The sequence below is a fragment of the Brachionichthys hirsutus genome, chromosome 9 (genome assembly GCF_040956055.1).
Source record: "Brachionichthys hirsutus isolate HB-005 chromosome 9, CSIRO-AGI_Bhir_v1, whole genome shotgun sequence".
Classification (NCBI taxonomy): Eukaryota; Metazoa; Chordata; class Actinopteri; order Lophiiformes; family Brachionichthyidae; genus Brachionichthys; species Brachionichthys hirsutus.
The window spans coordinates 13,572,760-13,596,866 of record NC_090905.1 but is presented as its reverse complement, the minus strand read 5'-3'; the positions used below and the strand labels follow the sequence as shown (position 1 = coordinate 13,596,866).

Here is a 24,107-nt window from a genome sequence, read left to right as displayed (position 1 = left end):
TCCGATGCAATTTAAACTCCTTTTTTTTGGTTATAAACAAAGTTATTTGACTACCGCGTCGCTCGAGAACCGAGGTTCCACTGTTCTTGGAGTCTTTGCACGGAGGCACAGGTGAGTTACTTTATGTATCAAATGGCTTGTCTCCAATCGGCACACCAGCCACGTCGCTTCTACTGGCATAGAAGCACAATCAATAAAAGCACTCAGTATTAATACAACGTAAGTGACCAATTCTTCATGTTAAATGTGCAGACAAGTCAAAGGCATTAGTGATTCACATGTGGATCTTAAAAACTAGTGCTTGTGAGAGCTCAGGATTGAGTCTCAATACCCAATAAGTGATCACAGTCATCTTGATCAAGTTGGCTCTAAGTCAGAGGTAGGCAACCTTTTTCACGATGCGTGCCACTTTAAAATATACTGAAACAAACATGCCTCTGTTCTGTGGTCAGGCGGCTGCGAGACAGTCTTCATGTATCTCCCGGTATCACATCGCTGTATCCCACCACGATGGCGAAGTGCGAGACATCGTTGACGTCCACACTTTCACCCACAGCCACACTAAATACCGGAGCATCTTTGAGAGCAGAGGTTTGCTGCTGAGACACATTTTCTGACATTTCACCTTCATGCCTTTCCACAGTCCGTGCTGAAAGGGGCTTCGCCTTGATTCTTGGCATAATCGTGTCCTCTTTTGGCACTCCCTCAAATAAAACATCCGTGGTCAGTAGGAAAGCCTCCTTTATGTATTCTCCGTCAGCGAATGGTTTTCCGTGTTTCGATATGCAGTGAGAAATGTTACTGCCCTCCGGTTTTAAAAAAATAGAAGTCACAAGCGAGCATGCGCACAAATAACCGTACTTTCCGTTTTTCGTTGTCAACATTATCAACGTAGTCATGACGGGTAGCAACGTTAAAAAAAGTAGCCCAGTATGGTTTAACATTAAAAAAACGATAAGAACGACAAATTTGCAACAAAAAAAGTTGTATGGCCACACAAGCAATCAAAGATTGAAGAAATACAGCAGAAGAAACTCTCGACGAGGAAGCTTCTCTGAAGCGTAAAATGAAGGTAAATTATTAATTTTTTTATCAGTGTGTGTATATCCGTGTTCAGTATACTGTTTAGTATCACCTATTAATGCCCTCACAGTTAAAATAAAATTGGGCGATGAACAGCAATCGCTTAAATATAGAAGGAGAAGTCACCTCGCATTGTGCGCCGACAATAGAAAAATGTGGTTGTGTTATCATTTGAGTCAAATAATTAAACAAATAATAACGGTAGTTGGCGAAAGAAGTAGATCAAGTTAAGTAGCGGATGTGTTGAACTATCGCTGCGAGATCTTTTTTCCGACAGACGAACAGTAGGCTATCTTTATCCAACCTTGACCCTGTTTAACCTGGAAGTCGGTGTTTGGGTTGCCCGTCGCCGGCCCGCTTTCTATCTGAGAGGCCCACAGCCTACCCGAGGGTTGGTGTGGATTCTCGACGGCCGCCTTGCAACAACATTCGTGTTTATTCTCGTCTTTGTTCAATTGCTTTTGTCTGCGATGAATTACGAAACATTGTAATAAAAGTTAAGTGCTCTTTATTATTTATTACACAATGCTATTCAAATACTGAAATAGCTTCTTGGCGTAGGATTTCGCGATGCAATATCGGACCATTATTTTGAGTCCTGGCTGTAGCTACGCATTTACCTATGAACTGCAGGTAGATGAACAATATTAGAACATGACATTAACCCATTCTTTGCTGAACAGCTTCAATAAAAGGTGTAGCACGCTGTCCAGGATCTGTCCGCAAAGCCACGTCTATGTAAAGCACAAAACACAAGAAGATGAGAAGTCCTTATTTCTCCTCATCAGCAGCGCCAGCTCGTCCATCTTGTTGCTGAGGGAGCGGACATTGGAGAGAAATATTCCGGGTAAGGGCGTAACATAAATGCCCGTGCCCGTGTAATGGCTGGCACGCGTGTCTTAGGTTGGATTGAAAAAAATCGAGAGTATGAAACGGTTACATTTAAACATTTAACACTGACGATGTTCTTTCTCCGTCATTTGTTCATTCAAATCTGTTTGTCCAATTATATCCAGTAATAGGTGTCAGTATGAGTCGCCACTTCTTCTGATCTCATACTATATGATGTCATGTGTGCAAAAATAAAAGACTGTCCTCCAACGACAGCTAAATGATTTACATTGCACAGGTAAAAAGCGTGCGGAACCAGTGTCTAAACTGTACGTCCTATTTATTCACCCTCTTTTAGCGATGCTCTCTTGTTTTTTGATGACAGTTTTTTTGTCGTCCAGTGATTGTCGTGTCTGCTTGGTAGCTGCACACACGGACAGGCAATCTGAGGATGGGCTTTATGCCATCTACGATGTTGTCACGCATCACCGGGCAGCACAGCGGCTGAAATGTGCTGTCCGCTGCTCTCAGTGATGGTGTCAGCATTATAACCCAGAGAATCACATGCTTCGATCATGTTCGGTTTGTATGAGTGAGACGTCGTTGTTGTTTTTTTGTCTCTCTCCGCCGTTTGGCAGGCAGACAGACAGGCATCAGCAGGCTTCTGGCCCGTGCAGACGCAGAGTTTCCGGTCTATTTCCAGCACTGCGCGTTCGTTCTAGGTGACTGAGGCGACTGTGTGTCATTAAAGGCCCATCCTCTGCCTCTACTCGAGTGTGAAAAGCTGCTGGTCTGCTTTTGCTTGTTCAACCGGTTGGTTGCAACCCATAGAAATCCTGAGCTGAAGGTCAGCATGGCTTTTAGAGGTCGAGAGCACACCATATATTTAGAATACAGCATTTCTGTTTTTCCTTTTCTTGCACCAGCAACAGACTCGAGAGTAAATACTTCTAATGCATCATAACTGGTTTTTGATTAATTGTGACTGCTTGAAAACCCGCATTGGGTAGTGTGACTTTCTCATTTACTGTTAGAAAAGACAAACGAGCCGACTGGGACACATCACCATCACAATAAAGTTGGCCAATTATCCCCTTGTTGACAGTTTCCAAAGCATTTACAGTTGATTCAAAGATATAAAACTTTATTGGATAAAAAGACAGTATGGCTCTGGTTTATACTATCCATATTATAGGACCTTCATGACATTTAAAACTTTATTGGACAGGGCTTAGAAATCTGTGCGCAGTATATAAAATGAGGAATTTATTAGACTTTGTGCCCTTTTGTGCAGGCTGTGTTTGAAATATTGTAGCGAGAGAGACGCGTGTTTTTTTAAATGCTGTTGGTAATAATCTGCAGTAAAGAGCAAGTAACAGATGCTGAAATAAAAGGACAATGATATATAACTATTTAGCATACCAGATGTGATGTGGTGTTTTATAATGCCAATAATCCCCTGCTGACACTGTAGCAGCAGAAGAATTAGCATGAACCCTCTTCAATTTTACTCCATAAATTCAGATGTGCAGAATCTGATTCCTTTTTTTCCAGGGTCATCTTCTGATAAGACGAGGTCTACACTTCCCTCACTGAGTGATACCTTCTGGATGTGGTTCATAAAAGTCTTATGCTAAGTCGGAGACAGTCTTTTCTTTTTTTTGTTCCCGAGGCAGGTGCACATCCTCAGCCACGAGAGCAGAATGTATAAGGAGCCAGGGAGGTAGGCTCTGCGGGGAAACCAAAGTAGGAAGTCAATACGGCTTGAATCTTTTATGAAGGCAGACGCATTCAGATCACAGCTCCGCCGAAAGAGAGAGCACCCTGCTGCTGACGAGGGGAGGCAGAGAGGAGCTGAGGGTCTAAATCTCTCCCTGATTTGCCTCACTTCTCATCGCTGCTTGTTACAGTCAGTGCCTCACAGAGGAAGAGGAGGATGTTGGGAAGGAGCAGTGCAGGTTTCTCACGGTGAAGATGGCCAATCAGTTAAATGTTGTCGACTTCACAAGTCAGCATCAGAAAAGCTGGTTGGTTGTTAAAGTAAGATTTTAGCCACTATGCTAGGCTGATACATTTATCTGAATGCTGATCAATCAATAGATCAGAGGGGAAACAATGAGTGCCCGCCAGAATAAAGGTACACTTTTTTGATTTCTCTCTCTGTTACTCTCACCCCTCCCTCTCCCTCTTTTTCCCCTCTCAAACAATAAGGAGTCCCTGACTATCAGTGATTGGCAGGTCCGCCACCCAATGACAATGTTTCCCAACTAACATGTTGGATGGATGATCCACTCCAGCAGCTAACCCACTTTAAAGTCTAAAAGCATAAACTTTACATCCATTTGAGCTATAAAACAAGCGCCTCGGGTTACATCTGAAATCAGCAAACATTCTCACGTGAGCAGCTTCCATTGAAGCGAATCTTAGCAACTCGGGATAGAATTGTTCTCAGTAATCATGTGGCAGATGGCAGAACGGGACACAAAACCTCAAGACTTCAGGCAATCAAACAGGATATAAATGAGGCGACACGTCGCCCTAAACATCGGTAGTCACCCTTCATTGTACGGAAAGACTGCCACAGCTGTTTTAACTGCAGCAGGTTAATTATTATTACCGATAGAAATGCTGCCAAATCTACAAAAAATTATATCCATTATCATTTAAGAGCAGGAGAATGAAATGATAACTCCTAAAGAGAGCACTTGGCATCCCTTCCCATAAATGTGGCAAAAGGCTCCATTACTTCCTGCTTTGTCAAAGTCTTTATGTGGAAATCTGCACCAATCAATAGTTTTATATTAACGCAGGATCAAATGTATGATGTGTTCACTGCCTCTGCAGCTCCACGTCTTTCAGCGCATTGTTTCGTTTTCATATCACACAACTGAACTGTTTTAATTCTGTTGTCCAGCCTTGAGGACGTGGAGCACGTAGCAGCCAAAGAAACGTAGTTGTCAGGAGAACAATAGTATTCTTGGGTTGTTCTCTCCATAGTAGGCTGTTTGCTGTCTGTGTGCATAAGGAACAAGCATGCACAAAGTCGGGCGGTGTTTCCTTTATCGGCTGACAGGGCTGTGGTGTCATCCTGTGGATCATACACACAACTCATCAGAACATCAGGGCCATGCTCTGGAACGCTCATCCGGACCTCAAGAGGTCGGATGCGATGCACAGGGAGTGAAATTCTAACCACGACACACAGATAATGAAAACGCCGTCCGCCGGTTCACTTTCAGTGTAACTCTTTGGACTGGAAGAACACGTGCAGAGGAAGGCGAGGTTCAAACCCAGAGCCTTCTGATGACAGCATCTGAACGTCGTGTTTGTTCCACTGCCCTCAAGTGGCCAAAGCATCAGAAATCTAAATCTACCGCATTAGCTGGAACAAAAACGCAAGGTATTCCTCGACTTAGCTTGTGAGTCTGAATATAAATACTCTCCTACAGACAGACTTAGTTTGTCCTCCATCATCTCCGCCTGCTGTCCTCGCGCCTCTCAGTGTGCTGCCGCCGTACGAGCGGCTCCGGCTTACAAAGACTCTGTTCCTTGTTGATGGTGGCGACAGAGTGCGTCAGAGATCGGAGGCTTTGTCCGGCGCTGACACATCGGCACCTCACTGAATTAATGAGCACTTAGTGCTGCCAGGATCTAATCAATCATGCTGACGGAATCTACAAAGACACCAAACGCTGTCAGAACAAAAACGGAAAATACGAATTTGAGTGGGAAACAAACAAACATCCAGCTGGGCTTTAATGCATTCCTGGAGATGCAGCATCGACGACGCCCGCCTGGGCGCACAGGGAGGAGCAGATGCGGCGTGGCAGAAAGGTCGAGGTTGGCCGCACTGAGGCTGGGACACGTCCACAATAACAAACCTTTTTATATGTCCTTTCTCTCTCACGCCGATGCTCCACCGGCTCTCGGTGCAATTAAAACCAAGTGTCCATCAGAGGCTATCTCTGCTTTGTGTGGCCCATATGTTTGGGTGCTGATATAGCGTGGATTACTCTGTTTGGGGCGCAGATAACAGGCTGTTTATAACCTTGGCAGAGTCTGGGGCCTAATCTGGCAGGAGCATATTTCCCCCTTGCTCCCCGATAAAGGCCTGTTAGCAGCTTTATCACACGGGCAGATACAAGTCGAGCCAGAGCCAGAGCGAGACGAGCACAGCACTGAGTCCAATCTGGCACCACACACACGGTTCTGCTGCTTTATTTTTAGAAGCCTTGTCACACCTCCAAACACACACACACATTTACCCAAACATGAGCCTCACTCCTACTGATTAAAGGCAATTAATTTCTACATCTGCCTTCTTGGGCGAAACAAGGAGCAGCAAACAAAAGGAAAGAACAATGTGGTTATTCATCACAGAGCGTCTGCAGTATTACATGATCTCACACACGAGAGAAGAGACGCGCGCATGGAGCGACGCAGGCCGCTCCGTCTGCGCGTCGGGATGCAGTTTGTTCTATTTAAAGCTAACTGGAAAGCACTGTACGCATCTGTTGCTGTGCGTGGATGAGATGCTCCTATGGATATACATCGCTGCCACAATAAAAGGCATGTTTAAAGCCGTTTTCCACCTCGTACTGCACCTCTGAGTCGTTCTCGGATGCATGCGAGCGTACCCTGCTATTTCCTGTGTCCCCGTCCCGATGGCTCCGCGTGGGGACAATTAGAGCGAGCGCTCCTTTCACAGCCGGAGAAAATTGTTGTTCTCTGTAAATTGCTTTTGCCGCAGCTTAAAGAACATTTTTCGTCACCCTCTCATTCAGTCTTTCTTGTGGCCCGCACTCCCCCCCCGCCCCCCGCTCTTTCAGGAAGATTGCTTCCTTGCAATCAACAGATTGCTTTCTGCACTTAGGGGTAAATACAGGTAGACTGCAGCATTAGCATAACATTATTCAGACAAGTGTCAACCTCTAGGCGGTTAGCGCTGCATCTGAGCTCAGTGTGAGGCCGAATGAAGTGCTGCAGAGTCGGAGGGGCCGCCGCCGAGGGAGGAAAAGAAGACGCGCTTCAACATTTCTGCACTTAAAGAAAAGAAAGAGAAAAAAAGCATGGCGCCGTGACAGCGCGCTCCACTTCAAGGTGACTTGGCGTGGACGGTTGGCTTCCTTCCTTCCGGGCTGCTGGACGAGTTCGATTATGGACTCTCTGGGGTTCTGCTGCATGTAGGTCAGTCCGGTCTCGTCATCCGGCTGCAGAACATGCAGGAGCGGCTGAATAGGAAACGGTTTTATTGGTGCAGTGGTGGCATGGTTTTTATCCTGGCTACAGGGGGGTGTTGAGCAGTGCTGCTTTCCCCGGGGGGGGCTTTGTGTCTCAAGCCGTGGGCCACCCAAGCCCTTCTAGGTCATGTGACCCGACCGAAGGCCAAATCAGCAGACGGATTTCAATCTTATTCGTCAGGCCCTCAGTGATCAATCCTCCTGAAGCATCATCCCAAATAAGTCCATCCAGCTCCCACTCCATGCAGCAGCCATTCCCGCCCCCTTCCGAACACCAGGAACGGCGGCTTGGACCCAAACAGAGGAGGATTCCCAGGGATCCAGCTGTTTGGCCTTAAGACGCCCAGATCCTGCTGGTGCAGCGGCAGCCTGTCTCATAAACAGCCATCCAGCCGGGAACGTGTGCCGCCGCTTGATAAAGATGCTTTGTCTTTGTGAGGCGCCGTTCTCTGACACATTAAAGTGTATCCAGAGAACAAGTCACCTCTTTGTGTTCCTGTCAGATCATATATGAGCTTCAACAGCGGTTCACAGCGTTGTGCATGTTCCCGACATGGTAACGCTCTTATTGAATACATCACACTCGTGTGTGTGTGTGTGTGTGTGTGTGTGTGTGTACACTCATCGTGCACAGATGCTGTGAGGCGATTGAGTTTTGCTCCGGCAGAAATATAAATGTAGATGCACAGGAACAACTGCGGAACTTGCTTCCTGCTTTCATTTCCTGTCTCCTCGCGGTGGGATTTTCTCTTATCAGCAGCTCTGATATGTGAATAATCACCATTTCCTGCAGCAGTCATAATGAAAAAAGTCCCGTATTCCTGATTTGGATGAACGTCCTCGACACTGTTACTCTTGTATAAGAGAGGGAGCATTGCCAGTGAATGAGATGCATTCACCCAGAAATGGCCTCTCTTTCTATCCTTTGGACTCCCGCCTCATTTCAGCTGGAATGACTCCCATCCACGCTGAACAGAAGAGAAACCTGTTCTCCTGCCGCCGTTAGATGGCTTTTCATTTTCCTTACGCCTGCAGTCATAGCGACATGAATGCGTCGGCGTCTCCGCGGGGCTCGTCCCTTTGTCCATCGCTGTGGATTCGTGTGGATGTGGAGAATAGCGAATCCTATTACGTCTGCAGCTACACCCCTCCCAGAGGCGTTGTGTCATGTTTTAATGAGAGCCACGCTCATCGCTGTCTTCTCTGCATTTCCTTAAACTGCCAAGTAAGAAAGCCATTAATAATTCAGATCATTAAAGTGTGTAATTAATCTGCGGCTGTGTAGCAGGGAGAGACTTCGGCGCAGGGCGTAATATCTCCGGGGGGGGGGGGGGGGGGGGGAGAGCAAGAGAAACATTGGCCTCAGAGAAGCTGCACCCCCGCTGTGATGGAACCAGCTCCCCGGCACACAACCAATCCTCCTGCATCATTTATCTGGCAGGAAGAAGCTACAGAGAGGCGCCGCCGCCGCTGCTACACACAGACGTCTTCAGGCTCCTTAGCCAATCAGCAATGGAGGGTGTGTGTGTGTGTGTGTGTGTGTGTGTGTGTGTGTGTGTGTGTCCTCGTGAATGCGGGGAATCTGCTCCGGTGTGTGTGTGTGTGTGTGTGTGTCCTCGTGAATGCGGGGAATCTGCTCCGGTGTCTGTTTACTGTAGATGCTGAAGGTCGGTTTCTGTGTTTATTGGATTCATGCGCATTCAAATGTGGGCGACCAGGAATCACTCACTCGTTCGCAGACCTCATCTTGTCATTGCTGTCGAGGAACATTGTCGTCTGTGAAATGAGTCGTGCACACGTGCGTACGGGATACAGACGCGCCGTGGTGTATCGCAGCACATTAACTACTCATGATAAACGGAGTTTATTCCTCTTCTATCAGCTGTTCGCTTTCTGCTCAGCTCATCGTCCTCACGCGATCGGTTCAAAGGGATCCCAGCGGCATGGAAACACTGACTGCCTCACGTGAAGCACGCTGCGCATCGGGGTTCCATACGCAGCGATCCGCGACCAGCCGTGACCTCCGAGGCGGGAAAATGAAGCCAACAAGGAAGCATGAAAAACTGCACCGCTTCAAATTGGACCGCACTGACAGACAAGGCAGTTGTTTTAGACCCAGATGCCCCAACCCCTAGAAAGGACTTACAATGATATAGTTAATTCATCAGTCGGTTACGTCAGCAGAATAAGCATCGGGCATGCGAACCCCAACGACACGCTGCCCATCAGCCTCGTGTCCCCATCTAGAGGAACCAGAGCAGGGTAATAACAGAAGTCCCTCAGATGCTCTTCTGTGCCTCTATTTGTAGATATTAATCACATTTATATTTGCATCTGTGCATCTAACACGTATTGATCTGTTTGAGGGCCGGTTGATAAATTGGGGAGGACGGTATTGTCTCACAATAGCTCGTCGCAGATATATCTGAAGCACAGTCCAGTAACTGACGACACGCTGGTGTTCAGAGATGCTGAAGATGCGTTTGAGGCTATTTGAAGCTCCATTAAAGGCCTCGTCTACCAGACAGCCGCCTCCGGTCATCTCCGCTGAAAAGAGTTGGATCGGTAGCGTAAATAGGAGAAGGATTCCACGAACATTTACAATCTCGATCATGTTTTTCCCGTTTCTGATCAGTCTACTGACTAAACGCGCCAGGGCCGGATTGAAAAGCACAACGGGCCATATATGGCCCCCGGGCCAGTTTGCCCATGCCTGAGGTGGACACAGTCAACACAGCCGTTGTCTCCTGGTGAGCCGGGCGCTGCTGTCCTGCTACCGGAGATAAGAACCGCTGTGAGTTCCATTAACACAGACTGACAGGGGAATCACAGGGACATCAGGGGGTGCGGGATGAGGCTGACAACAAAGCTGCAGCCCCTCCCTGCCCCCTGCGCAGGCTGAGGGTGGCAGCGTGGTCACCGTCCCCTCTTGGCCTGGTTTCACGCTGACACGCTCGTCTGCCCTCCTGAAGGAATGGCTTTAATAAGGTGGAGCAGATCAAGGCGACTGTTAATGACATGGCAGGCCCAGTCAGTGCCCGGGGGAGGGGCATGAGTGACCCCAGTCTGGTGCACGCTGCTGGACTCATGGGACACACAGGACACTCGTCTGGACGCTCTTTAGCTGCTTCCCATCCTCGCTGTGGGCGGAGGAGCAGCATCTGGGTCTGCCACAAATTCATCCTCGGCTCCTGAAAGCGTTTTGCAATCAGCTCAATTAGATGTTTAAGAAAAGCCAATCAGGATCAACATCCTAGCATGTTTTAGGAAGTTGATTTGCGACTCGGCGTTTCTAATCGTCGGTATCGATTCTCTGTAACTCCATGAGTCGTCTGTGCTGCTGCCGTCAAATGTCTTCCTACATTCCGCCATCAGAATATGACATTGTTCCTGCACGTATTTATATCAGTAAAAATAAACTGCAGGACACCAGCAGTGTGGCTGCAGAGACATTGACAGATGCTGCCGGGTCCAGCTCCAGACTCGACACATGAACAAGGTATTCCAGCTCTGAGCCCGACTCGGTTTATATTTGCGCTGTTCTGTGCCCTTATTCATTCCATTCTGATCGGTGTTAATTCATCCCAGAATTAAACGAAAGGGGAAATCATGAATTCAATATTGAATTTGTATTTATTCACATTTGCTGAATATCAACTCGAGTTTCTTGTGTCTACAAATCTTTAACAATGTCTTTATGAGCCTTTCTTTTCTACTGACAATAACAATATTAGAACACTATGAAACAATATTCTGAGGTTCTGTGAGATGCTGGTTTTTTTCATTGGACTGTGTTCATGTTTTTGTTTTTGCAACCTTCTCGTCTCAGTTTCGGTTTCGTTGGAGGAAATGGAGATATCTTACAATCTAGATCGTTTACAACCCCATTATGAAGTGGTGGGGAGCCCCGAAATGAACCGCCGCTGTGAATCTTTGCATTTAAACTGTGTATTAGCGACAACAGCAGAGCACCAGCCCTGCCCGTCTGTCTGTCTGTCCGTTAGAGGAGAGAGACAGCGGGCAGCGCGGGGCGTTTATTTGTCATGCAGCACTTTTAGTCATAAAAAGCCAAAGACCATTTAAAATAGGTTTTGCATCACATTTGCATATTTTATTTGAAATGACAACAAAATGAGGTGGGGGGTGTGGGGGATGGGACCAGGACACGAAATGTAGGAGTGGATCTAGAGAAGGGAATTCATTCAAGATGTTATTTTTCACTTTCTTTAATATCTAGTCGAGCTGTAATGGTGTGTTTTATAAATATTTGCTTTGAGTTCTGGGCAAATAATGTTCGGATATTGTTGGGGGAGTGGAATTTAAAAAAAATGTATTTGGTGTGAATTTTAATAATTGCGTGTGTTTTCAGTTCTCTATGCTAATCGGGACCAGAAACTGTCACTGCTGAACAGTTTATAGTTGCCTGTCATTGGTTGATCCAGTCACAGTAACACCGTGACACTCAGGTGTCCCAATGTCTCCGGACAAAGTCCACTGGACACAGGCTGCATCGTGGCCGGTGGCTCTCGGGCCTTGATTCTAATCAGCTTCATTAGTGCTCTCTGCAGATGACGTGGTCATCCTCCTCTTCCTCCTCTGAACTGCGGGTTACAAAGCGAGGGCCCACGAGGAGGATGAGGAGCAGCGAAGCATTTTAATGTGACGGCTGTCAGCGCCGCTCCTCTTCGTTTTCACCCTATGAAGAGCACAAGGCCTTATCGCTTTAATTGACGCTTGTCTTTGTGTTAATTTCCCCTCTAGTGCAGCAGCTCCCTTTCTTCCCTTTGACATTGGCTTTTGTGTTTCATAAGAAAACAGATTTCATTTTAACAGCAGTGTTACGGAGCTCACTGGGCTCCTAATTGTCTTCGTCGTCTGTTAACCTCCCACCTTTCAAATGAATTGCATGACTTTGTGCTAACACAGTAAAATGATTTGATTCTTCATGCATCTCAAAGTTCTTTTTTGTTCATGCAAAGTAAGCCAGGCATAATTTGATAACACCGGCAGGAGTTTAAAGACTTGAGCCTTTCCAAAGGCAAACGGAGGGGACTTCAGGACAGCAGGATTCACCAATCTGATGCCTGTCGTCTTCCTCCCGGTGCATGTTGGTCCCCTTTCCATTCCGGTACACTTGAAATGGAATAATGAATTATGCCGGTGTTGAATTAGCATGTAGCTGTCGCTTCGGCACTGGTGCCTGCCTTGTGACAGGACCACCGTAGCACAGGCTGGTGTCGGGAGACAGGGGGGGGGGGGCGTCCACTGTGATTTATTAACTGCTGAAACCACAATGAAGTGTGCAACTGATGCACCAACGCAAACAAATAGAGCCGGGGCTGTCACCGCAAATTCAAGCAGACAGGCCGACCGCAGCCTGACCGGCAAGGGTTAATTGTGCAAAAGGTTGTTTGGTTGTCTGGGTAGGATTTTAACGCTTATTATTTGAGGCAAGGTTACATCAATACTTTATTTCTTTTATTGTATTTTATTCCATGCAGAATATCAATCAGTCTTTTAATCTTGATTTTATTTAGTACAAAATATTGAGCTCAGAAATCCTAATTCATGTATTTTATTAATAAACATTAAGCTGTAAATCAATTATTATTCAGATCTGTGATTTTACACAGCCAGGTTTTACTAAGTTGTACCATTCTCTTAGCAGAGTAGCTTAAATTTTAATTTGTTTGAAATGTTGCTCTAATGGATTATTGGCTGCCATGGTTTGTTTTTACTAGCCTGGCTAGCCTAGCCTGGCTAGTAGCTTCTCATATGTTCCGTATCAAGCGAAAGAAGCTGCCAGAGATGCCACTTGCTGCACTTTAACGCTTTAAAATAAATGAAACTAATTTTCTGACATCTTTGATTTATTTTGTCCAGCATTTGCAAGCTGCCAGTCAGACATATTTTGTGTAATTGATGCTTTGAGTTCAATTTATTCAATCCAAATCACTGGAACTCTCACAAGACGTCTCCGAAAATCGCTCTCCCTTCAAAATCCTTCAGAAAATGATGCAAGTGTATCGAATCGAATCGTGAGCCAAATATCGTGCATCGTAATGCGAGATTAGTGCATCGCTACAGCCCTACTGGATACACTGATTATTGCTCTGACCAGCATTTTCCAGTAATCTGTGTTTTGTCTTTTTGCTGAATGCATCTGAAACTGTTCTACAGTCACCAATAGTTAGAAATTAGTTGTTTTTAGTTAGTTTGCGGCTTATTCTAATCTTATTCTAGTTCCTAATTGTTCCAAGCAGATCTGACAAGTACGGGTCTCCTTGATCATTTATAAATGGTGTCAGGATCTACCCTGAAACCCCCTAAAAACGAGATTCCTAAAAAAAATCAGCAAATTATCCAACGGCTAGAGCAGGGGTCAGCAACCTAAGACACGCGTGCCAGCCGTGGCACGCAGAGAACTATTAAAAGGCAAAACAAATGGTAATTTATTATATTTAACACCTCACAAGAAATGGAGCACACTAACTGTTCTAAAATACTAATTAAACAATACATTTTTCTTTACAGTGAATAAAGCAGTATAACCGTGCCTCCAAGCCAAAAACAGTAGCAGCCCAAAAGACATCCCAGCAAACATCCGAGGAGAAGATAATCAGACGGCACCGCCGCTAATGCAGCGCCACTTCTCATCGTTCTCATATTACCTCATTGAAATAGCAGTCTAGCGACTGATCGATGGGAGATGAACCTACATGGTGTTCATGTGTGACCGGAAATCATCGAGATGGAGGCGCTTTACATCCTTTCCATTTATTGTCAGATTCTCATATATAATCTGTATTAGAGTGTCCATGCAGGCACTTTGCATGCGGGCCGTAGATCCTCGTCCTCCTTATATGGGATGAGGAGTGACAGCGCACGCCTGAGCGAGCTGACCCACGCCAAAACGACAAAAACACACCGTGTGCCCTCCTGGAGCTCTCGCCAGCAACTAAAGGGGAGCGCGGTGCTTCGTTGCATGTCTCCTGAGCTCAGGGAATGTTGGCTAATGCAACAAGAGCCGAGCAGCACGGCCGTTTGCGGTGTTGCCTGCGTGACGCGCCGCCACCCGGCCGGCGTCACCCTTGACCCCACTCTTCGTGATGTCAGACCGTTCAGCATCTGGGAGGAGAACGGGGGGCCTCCGAGGGTGACCCCCGCTTTGGACCTGAGCACCCAGTCTCTGTCAAAGGCCTTTATGTTGGACTGTCCATCTTGTGACAGAGCAGCCCAACGTCATTAATTAAACATCAGGCTTTCCCACAATCACGCCATCGCGCTGACAGGCTGCCATGCCAACACTCCCAGCTGACATGCCTTCGACATCCAGAAGGGGGATTGGACCCGGTAATGGTTTTTGACAGCCTGCCATTTGTCTCTGTTAATCTGATAGGATAAGATATCTGGACCAGACAAGCCCGGCGCGTCGCAGCTCCTCGAGTCTGATATTGTTACGCCGGGACAAAACTGAATCATTTTGAAGATGCAGGCAGTGCCCTGGAAGAAATCGTAATCCCCTGACAAGCTTTTGATAGAATCCCCAATATGGTCACAAACTCCGAGCTGTATTTTTAGACCTGGATTGTTTGTATTCACTGTCAATTTTAATATTTCTCACATTTATGAGCCCCTGTCAGAGCAATCTGGAACATGCATGCGTCTTTTCGTACTTATGATTCTCGCCCCAGGCTGCCAACCCACTTTTGTTTTGCAATGGTTCATTCTCCTTCAGAGGCGAGACAGTTTATTCTCTGGTTCTCGCTCAACTGGGACTCACCCCAAAGTCAGAGCTGCTCTGGAATGATATATCTCTGCTGCTAGTGGTCCAATTAATGTTTTAATAGCCACACCCATCTTCATATGTGGCTGTAGGCCAATGTTCTCTATGACTAATATATGGGCATCAGAGAATATTACGTGTGCTTGCAGAAAACAAGCAATGAAGTCAGGAGGAGCAGTGAGTTTGTGGAAGCGGCTTTCCCCCAAATAGGAACGTAAATCATCGTGATATTCCGAGCTTATCCTGAAAGGCTTTTTTTTTTTCCTCTCAGCTGTATTAAAATGAAATGAAAATCTCCAGACCAACAATCAGACGGTTCAACATCCAGCTCTCACAAAGCCAATTGCCCGAGGCTTTTTATTAAATATCGATTTGATTTGTAAAAGGCCAGATGCTGCAGGGTTCAATAAATGTCACGTCCCCCCATTACAGTTGGCTTTTCTTGTCTTCTGACATTTGGTGCCGTGCGCACAGAGAGCAGCGATCCATCCGGACCCGTCCTCGCCGATGTGCTTCCGCCCTGAACGTACGGCGTTCTGTGTGCTATTAGGAAACGCAGCGTAGGAATGCCGCCTTTTTATTCACATTAACACACAGAATGGAGTGCAGCAATAAAAACCTGCCGCATGCCGCCTCGTGAGAATCGCATGTCAACAACAGCAGGGTGGAAAAAGGCTTCGGCTGACAACGAGCCGTCTCTGAAACGCCTCCAACAGGGAAACGGCAGCCATTAGAGACATACGGAATGTGTGTGTGTGTGTGTGGGGGGGGGGGGGGGGATCTGAATCACAGAGCATCCAGATAATTGTTTTCATGGTTTGTCTGCGGGTGGCTCAGTAAGCTCACCAACACTATTGGACCGGGACCCAAGGCTCGGAAAACATTAGGACCAATCAATTAAGCTGCCATTATCCAATAAAGTGTCCCACGCTGAGTTGCCTAATTATGACCCACAGCGAAGCCAGTTTCACGGCGGCGCATTAGCCCTTTCTTCCCTTTATTAATTTTATTTGTTTGGGATAATCCCTCCGTGGATTAATTCTGTGCTTTAGGTTCAGGGAGAAATCCAGGAACCGCTCGCCTCCAGTTCCTGGATTTCTCTCCGTGCAAGGAAAGCGCACGGGAAGGCGAGATGCTGTTGCCGTTCTGTCCTCGCTGTGAGAATCACGGCGATTAAAAGCGAACGCCGTCGCATCCTTTCTGCAGAACCTGCGTTGATCCCGCTGGGAGCAGGTTCCCATCCGATTGGGTGATGAGTCAGCAGCTCCTTAGCTCGTTCCCAGCGCAGAGGACACGATGTAAGTGTGACAGTGTGCCGTCAATGAGGGACGACGGTACACAAGCGTTGTTCCTTCCCGGGTCCCTCCTGACAGCTGGATCAGCAGCCAGAGCGGCGCTGGGATCCGAGCGCTGGATGTGCTATGCATCTCATTAGCGAAGGTATGCAGGCCCGGCCCGGGATCCCGTTGGGTTGGTGTCGGCTTTAAGACGCCTGTACCTGGGTTTTTCTTTGACTCTACGTCACCCTGCTGAACGTAGTCGTTTGCGTTCCATTTGTCCGTGACCTTTCAAATGTTTTCCCCGCTGCCTTCCAAGAGATCGCTGAAGGAATGACCTTCTCTGCAACAGCCACTCTTGTAAGACTGATGTTGGCGGCGCTTTAAGCCAAGTGAAATAAACACTTCATGAATGTTAAGCTGGAACTTGGCAGACGTGAATTGAATCGTTTCTGTGGATGCAGGGGATTTTTATGTTCCATTTTCGTTTGACAGCCGAGACATTTTAGGAGTTCTGGAAGAACTCTTAACTCTCAGCCTTGGCTTTTGGAGAAAAACATTTGAGAAGAAGTTGTCCAACGCGACAGAATCCGAGGATTCTGTGCATCTGAGCCTTTTGGCTCATGTTCACTTCACCTTGAAACAATAGATGCTGCTTTTCATTGTGCACTTTTATCAGACTTGTCCATTTCCTTTATTCGTTTTGGCGTATTTGCTGCTGTGAGTTAATCTCTGTCTTCCAGAGAGCGCGTCCTGCATGGCACTTTGTGGCGCGCGCTCATTTCAATACCCACTTTAGTCTGAGTCTTTGTGAGGTGGTAACAGAAGAAAACTGCCTCGAGTCGCGGAGCAGCCGGGGGGGGGGGGGGGGGGGGGGCTCTGTTGATATGCATTAACCAAAGCAGGCAGGCAGGTGCAGAGTTTGCGACGGCGCGGGTTCGATCGGGTCGCGGCACCGATCGGGACGCGGCACCGCTCTGGTGGCGCTGGCGAGAGAGTTTCCCCTCCAGTTGCATGCAGGAGCAATGAAGGAGTCTGGGTAATGAGACAGAATGTCCTGCCGTCCCAAGAGAACCGTCCCACCCTCCTCAACTGGCACTCCTCCCAGACTCACTCTACCTCTTGCTGAGCCTTTGCCCCGAACCCCTGACCTCCTCCACTCGTCAACAGTTGCCATATTTGCATTTCCAGTTCACTTATGGAGGGGGGGTAGCCCCACTGTTAGTACAGCAGCCCTTGTTCTCATCCTAGTGACCCCCCTCCGCCATGCCTTCCCACCCGGACAGCAGTCTGGGGTTAATGCGCCAAGCGCTCCCATTGTCTCTGAATTAATGAAGTGCTCCCTGGCTGTCCCTTCTCATTCAATGACAATGAGACAAATGACAAATGGCGGTGTTTTAAATGGCTATCGACACGCGGGGGGGGGCGTAAAGTCGCAGAGCCGCGGCTCCTGTTAGCGCCGCGGCCCTCAGGCCAGAATGCCAGCTGCTGTCAATGCGTTGTCGATGCCCGCTCTGGGATCCATTTGGATCGGAGCTGCAGCTCGCTCCGGCCAGGAGGAGACGGTTTCTATTGAAATGGATGATTCTCAGACGGAGGAGGAAGACGAGTCAAGAGCCTGGGAATGTTGGCACCTCAGAAAATGGAAGACGATGCTTTCATCTTCTGGTGAATGGCGAGGGAGACCTCTAGTGGAATCGGCGGTCGCCATCCGGGTCACTGTCGTCGACGAGGGGAAGCGTTTGTCGTGCAGACAGATTGTTGTTTCATTTCAGTTGCAGTTAATCCACCTTATATTGTAGTAATTAAAACGAATCCTTCAGTTTAGTCCCTGTAAAATCAATGCCTGTAAAAATAGCCTGCATGTCAGGACTATGAGACATACATGAGCGCCAAGTAAACTGGCTTCACTGAATTTACACTTTCAATCGGTTCAGATTTGTGTCCAAAAATATTATTTTATTCCAATAATTTTTTACATTTAATCATAATAATAAACACTGAATTCATCCTGAAACACTGAATTCCGAGATCAGACAAACATTCTGTTCATCATTAATAATATTTTATTGTTTTAATATGTGAGAATATCTGCCTCTATCGGATCCTCACGCTTCAAATCCTCACGCTTAATCAATTAATGATTAAATCCATCTTAAGAAATAAATTAATAATAAGAATAATTATCACGGGCCTTAATTAAGAAGCTGGAACTGTGAAATGTGGGGTATTTATTCATTGATCACTTTTAATTCCTTTATTTAACCCCCCCCCCCTCATTACAGCACCGTGATTGGGGGGGGGGGGGGGGAGTGAGGTGAAACCAGCGCCTGTGATTTGAGCGGACTCGTCGTCATCAGATCCGTGGTTGAAATCAGCCTTTCGGTGCCGCCTAGCAGCTGGAGAAAAGACACAAGCGAGATACAAACAAGCAAACAAACATGAATAACGTCAGTTTGTGGAGGAATTTGTGACAAATGTGTCTCAAATGTCCTTCTCATTGAACAGATCAGATTCTAACGTCTGCATTGATCCAGAGCCTTCTGCCTCTGGATAAGCGGCTGTCAGCTTGTTACCATGCATCGCGCCGCTGTAGTTGTGACCTTCACGACTGACCTCTGACCTCCTCCTGTCATTGCAGTGCTGAGCATTCGCGGCGCCCACGAGGAGGAGCCCCCGGATCCTCAGCTCATGCGACTGGACAACATGCTGCTGGCAGAGGGCGTGTCCGGTCCGGAGAAGGGCGGCGGCTCGGCGGCAGCTGCCGCCGCTGCAGCAGCCTCTGGGGCAGCGGGGGTGGATAATTCAGCAGAGCACTCCGACTACAGGACCAAGCTGACCCAGATCAGACAGATCTACCACACGGAGCTGGAGAAGTACGAGCAGGTGAGGACGGCAGACGTCATCGCCGGCGCCAGAGCTTTCATTCATATGGGTGCTCAATAAGAGCATGGAGTTAACATGACCTGTCCAAGGTTTCTGCCTGTTAAAGGGACGTTTTTCTTCTATGAGCTTTTTGTCCTGTTAGCTGTTGAAAGTTATTTCTACATTGAAATCATCACGACGCTCCTGCATTTTGGCCATTTTGTCTTTTTGCACTACAAGAAATAAAAGCTAAAACTCAGGACACCTCACTGGTGGTTCAGGTTGTTTTGTTCGTTTGTCCTGTACATAGTTATTTTATTAACTATGTACAGTACGCTGGCACAGCAAATCAGGTCTGCAGTGTAACCTGTTGCACAAGTTTTGTTTGTTTTCACCAAAATGAGATTGGAACATTGAAGATGTTGCTGTCAGTTAATAAAAAAATTGGTAGCGGCAGGTCAGGATTTTAAAAAATCGGTGATCGGCCCGAAAATTGCAATAGGTGCACCCTTAGTCTAAAACGTTCGTATGAATCACACAGGAAAAGAACATTTGTCTCATCTTGGCCTTTTTGAATCTTTTGTCTCTTCAGTCCATCGTCTGTTCGATACATTACGGAAAAAAGAACGTAAAATATTTGTTTGCAACCATCAAATAGTTTCGGGCAGGCAATTTTACAGTTTTAAGAAGTTAACGTTGAATCCTGGATATTCCCTCAATATACTTCACTGGCAGAAAGACTTCACTCTGCCCACCCCCCCCCCCCCCCCCCCATGCACACCATGCTATATGTGAAGCCTCTTTTTCCTGGGATGGGGGGTGATTTCCTTGATGACCGACAGCAGCATCCCTCTCACTTGAATGTGAGTCAGACAGACACAGAGACGAAGCCTTGCATGGCGAAACCCAGAGAGAGATCGACAGGGGGGGGGGGGGGGGGGGGGGAGTAAAGGCGACAGCCAGAGACACAGAGACGGGGTGTAATACCGTCGCACAGGGGGGTGGGTGAACAAAACGTCATGACATGTTCGTCTCTCAGGGTGCCGATGCTGTGAAAGTCTGGGAAGGGAACAGCTGTCATTGGTTCCTGCCATCAGCTATGAAACGTATCAGGGCGTGTGCCCCCCCCCTTGGCACTGCCCCAGAACGCCGTAAAGTGAAGAGCTGCATTTCACTTCTTTCATCCGCACATGTTAACACGCCGTCTGCCGTGGCGGATTTGTCATCGCCGCCACTGACGGCCGAGGTTTATTGATCTGAGCGAGTTCCTCGATGCATTTGTGTCTTTGTGCATTTCCTCATTCCTGTCTGGGCGTTCTCCTTCGCAGGCGTGCAACGAGTTCACCACCCACGTGATGAACCTGCTGCGGGAGCAGTCCCGCACGCGGCCCATTTCCCCCAAAGAGATCGAGCGCATGGTGAACATCATCCACCGCAAGTTCAGCTCCATCCAGATGCAGCTCAAGCAGAGCACCTGCGAGGCCGTCATGATCCTGCGCTCCCGCTTCCTCGATGCCAGGTGTGTGTCCGCGTGCACGGAACACCTTCGTGTGCACCGCCGTTCCAACACGCCGTGCGTCCCTCTCAGCTTGATATCCATATGTAGGCGTGCTATAAACACCTCGGAGCACACTGGGCTAGTTTGGACCAGCAGACCCAGCAAAGCTGGCCAATCAGAGTCTCCTGCGCGCTCCACAGCGCTAACCGTTTCCCTTTTTAATGTAATGGCTTGTTCCTTTTGAAGCGGGCTCCGGATTTGCATACATTTCTCCAAGGATAACCGTCGCTCAAAGTCTGAGTTGGAGGCATAACATTTAAATGAGGCATGCGCTCCCGACCAAGCCCCCTATCTGCAAATTATTGTGGCGGTGCAGCGGCGAGGAGGGAGGGGGAGGGAAGGGGAAAGTTCTCGCCGGCTGAGAGGCACCGCCATGTTCGGCTCTGCCAATTAATCTACGACTTTACATATTCTCAAACTTTGTGAGTGCAGGGCGGTGCAGCATGCGAACAGGGTTCCCCTCACCCGTAGGTGCGTGTGTACAGGGTTCCCCTCACCCGTAGGTGCGTGTGTACAGGGTTCCCCTCACCCGTAGGTGCGTGCGTACAGGGTTCCCCTCACCCGTAGATCCGTGCGTACAGGTATTTACAAGATCCTGATCCTGTGATCATGAAATATAGGATATAAGCTTATAATTTAATGTTTACATGCCTTTTTATGGATATAGATTAAAGAGTAAAAAGAAAATCAAGAAAAATAAGTTATTTCAAACATGTCTGTGTTAAAGTGGGGGCTTTCTTTTGTTCATTTTAAAGCCCAAACTTATTCTGTTTTCCTCATTTCTGACTACAGTGACTGTACGTTGTTGTTTCTGTAAAGCGGGTTCTATTCCTGTTTTAACTCCTGGTGCTCTTTTTGCAGGCGGAAAAGACGAAACTTCAACAAGCAGGCAACAGAGATCCTGAATGAGTATTTCTACTCACACCTCAGTAACCCCTACCCCAGTGAGGAGGCTAAAGAGGAGCTGGCAAAGAAGTGTGCCATCACAGTTGCCCAGGTACAATGTCAGCCCTCGCCCCGCCACCTGTGAAAGACGTGCTGCACATAGTTGAGTTCTGATCTGAAGCGGCTGCGAGCGTCTTTGCAAGTAGCCTAATAATACGTTTAGTTTTGTTTAGCAGACAGCGCCTCTGATCTTTTAGCAGTATCTTTCATTGAGACAACAAAGGACTCGAATAATAAATATGTCCTGTCTTAATGTTTTGTCTTGTAATTCAAACCAGACAAAGATATTTTTGACCAGTGATTGTTTCAATGGAAGTACTGCAAGCTGCAGACGTTGCTGTCATCGCACTTCACAGAGCGGAACTATTCTTATTAGGACACACCAATGAAACAAACGTAAACTGGTGATAAGGGCCGAATTTCATTACACAAGCTGTAATCTGATTACTCTTTAAATGCTTGCTCAACCGGGACTTTTGGAGGACTAAAACTGCCACAATTAAAAATAAGTATAAATGGGGGGGAACGAAAATAAGAAAATATATACATGAATAAATAAAAAAATACAAATACAAAAATATGAAACAAGATTCAAACGACTGAATATCAATTCCTGTTCAATTGATTGGTTCCAACTCTTGACACGTCTGAGTGAGAGAGTAATTTAAAAAACCAACAGTCCCCTATAACATTAGCATTAGTTAGCATTAGCATGTCTGCAGCCAGTGCCAACACGAAAGAACATAAATAAAAATGAATTGAATTGAAAACTTAAGTAAAAAATGAATAGCCTCAAGAACATCTTGATGCGTTACCATTCCTCTACTATAATTTCTTCTCTTTTTGACAGTCTTTATTATTGATTTAGTCCAACATCCTGCGGATCTTCCTTCCGTTTCGTCATCTTGTTCTCGTTATCCAGGTCGAGGAATGCGTGAGAATTGTGAATCAAACCTCTCCAAATGGCTTCCTCCTCTCACAATCTGTACAAACGCGTTTGGTGCCTTTCTAGTTCACGACCAAAACTACATTTTTGTTACCACTGACAAGTATCAGTACCCAGAAATTCCAGTACTTGTATTCAAAAGTGAACAGTCGTGTGTCACGCACTACTAATGTTTTTCAGACGTTTATGTCGTTATAAAATGAATATTTCTTGAGTAAAAACCAAACCAAGTGATTCAGCGTGAGAAGAACGCGCCACCGCAGTACAAGAGGGCAATTACCCTTCGGCCATTGCTGCTGAGCATTAGCCTGCAGTGTTTGCATGTGTGTACAGTCCAATGAATCTTACAATAACTTACCGACTGTTTGTGGGCGTGGTGGCAAAGCCATTAAGGCATTAAGGGACTTTGTTGTTGTTGTTTTTTCCACTTCTGTGTTCTAGCGCTCAACATGTTTCAATTCTCTGAGAATTGATAATCAGGAAAGCATTGACAACGGCAAGGTAAACAGCAGCCTGTGTTTGAATCCGTCATTTGGAATGGATTGTTTTCTCAGTCGGTTCCATTCATTTGTACCGAGTGATTTGAGGATGCATCGGCGCTGAGCTGCTCGCCGTCTGAATGATTTGTAGAGTTTCCGTTTCTCGGCCATAATAAAGGAGAATGTTTGCCGACTCTTTGTATTGAAAACTTTGCAGGATTGATTAGGTTTTCATTTTAATGTTGTTTATCATTAGCGCTGGGATTACCCCCCTGGCTTCATCCGGGGGTCCATTAGCAGTAATGGGTGTTAGCGGATGTTGACTGATCGGTGCTTGCGTGCGTTCTGATGATAGCTGCCGTCATGGTGACATGATGAGGCCGTTATTGGCGATCATTCCGCTCTGGCACTAATGCGGAGCCACAGCAGCCGTCTACGTAGCCGCTACCTCTGGCCGACGCTCTCTGCGCGCCGCTGAGGCCATGCGAGCTAAAACTCCACCCGGCTTTCTCTTGCATGGAGAGGCTTCCGTGCGATTGGCGTCCGTAGAACTAAACTGCATTCTCCTTTTCGTTTGCTCAGGTTTCCAACTGGTTTGGGAATAAAAGAATCAGATACAAGAAAAACATTGGTAAGTTCCAAGAAGAAGCCAACATGTACGCTGCGAGAACTGCCGTGAATGCGGCTAATGCATCCTCACATGGAAGCCAGGCAAATTCACCCTCAACTCCAAACTCTGCAGGTGAGACAGGAAGTCCCTGGCTCTGCTCGGCTGTTAGACATGTACCTCGTCTCTGTGCATTACGACCACGACTCTAGTATATATCAGCTGGAGGCCGTTATAATGCTGGTTGCTAGGAATGACAGCGTTAGGACTAACCCAAAGGCAGTTCCTGTACCAGGGACGTGTCTATTGCCTGGCAACGCACAAATATTTGATTGAATAGGTCAAACGTTTCCACCCTTAACAAATACAACTACAACTACAATCAGGGATTAGCCAACCTGAGCCCCATGCCAAGTCCCCTATGTTTACTGTCATTTCGTTTTCATCTCAACGAACCGTTTTTCATTTGTAACTACTTAACGCCGTTCAC

At 47.0% G+C, this 24,107-nt stretch overlaps 1 protein-coding gene across 2 annotated transcripts in view; it reads left to right on the top strand.

Annotated features, from left to right (window-relative positions):
• The window catches only part of pbx1b (pre-B-cell leukemia homeobox 1b), a 48,657-nt gene that overhangs the window by 19,377 nt on the left and 5,173 nt on the right, over nucleotides 1-24,107 (top strand). For both annotated transcript variants that reach the window (XM_068743095.1, XM_068743097.1), the window contains exons 3-6: nucleotides 18,859-19,103; nucleotides 20,411-20,601; nucleotides 21,502-21,637; nucleotides 23,593-23,752. In XM_068743095.1, the coding sequence (XP_068599196.1) occupies nucleotides 18,859-19,103; nucleotides 20,411-20,601; nucleotides 21,502-21,637; nucleotides 23,593-23,752 (732 nt within the window). The remainder of the gene's footprint in view (nucleotides 1-18,858; nucleotides 19,104-20,410; nucleotides 20,602-21,501; nucleotides 21,638-23,592; nucleotides 23,753-24,107) is intronic.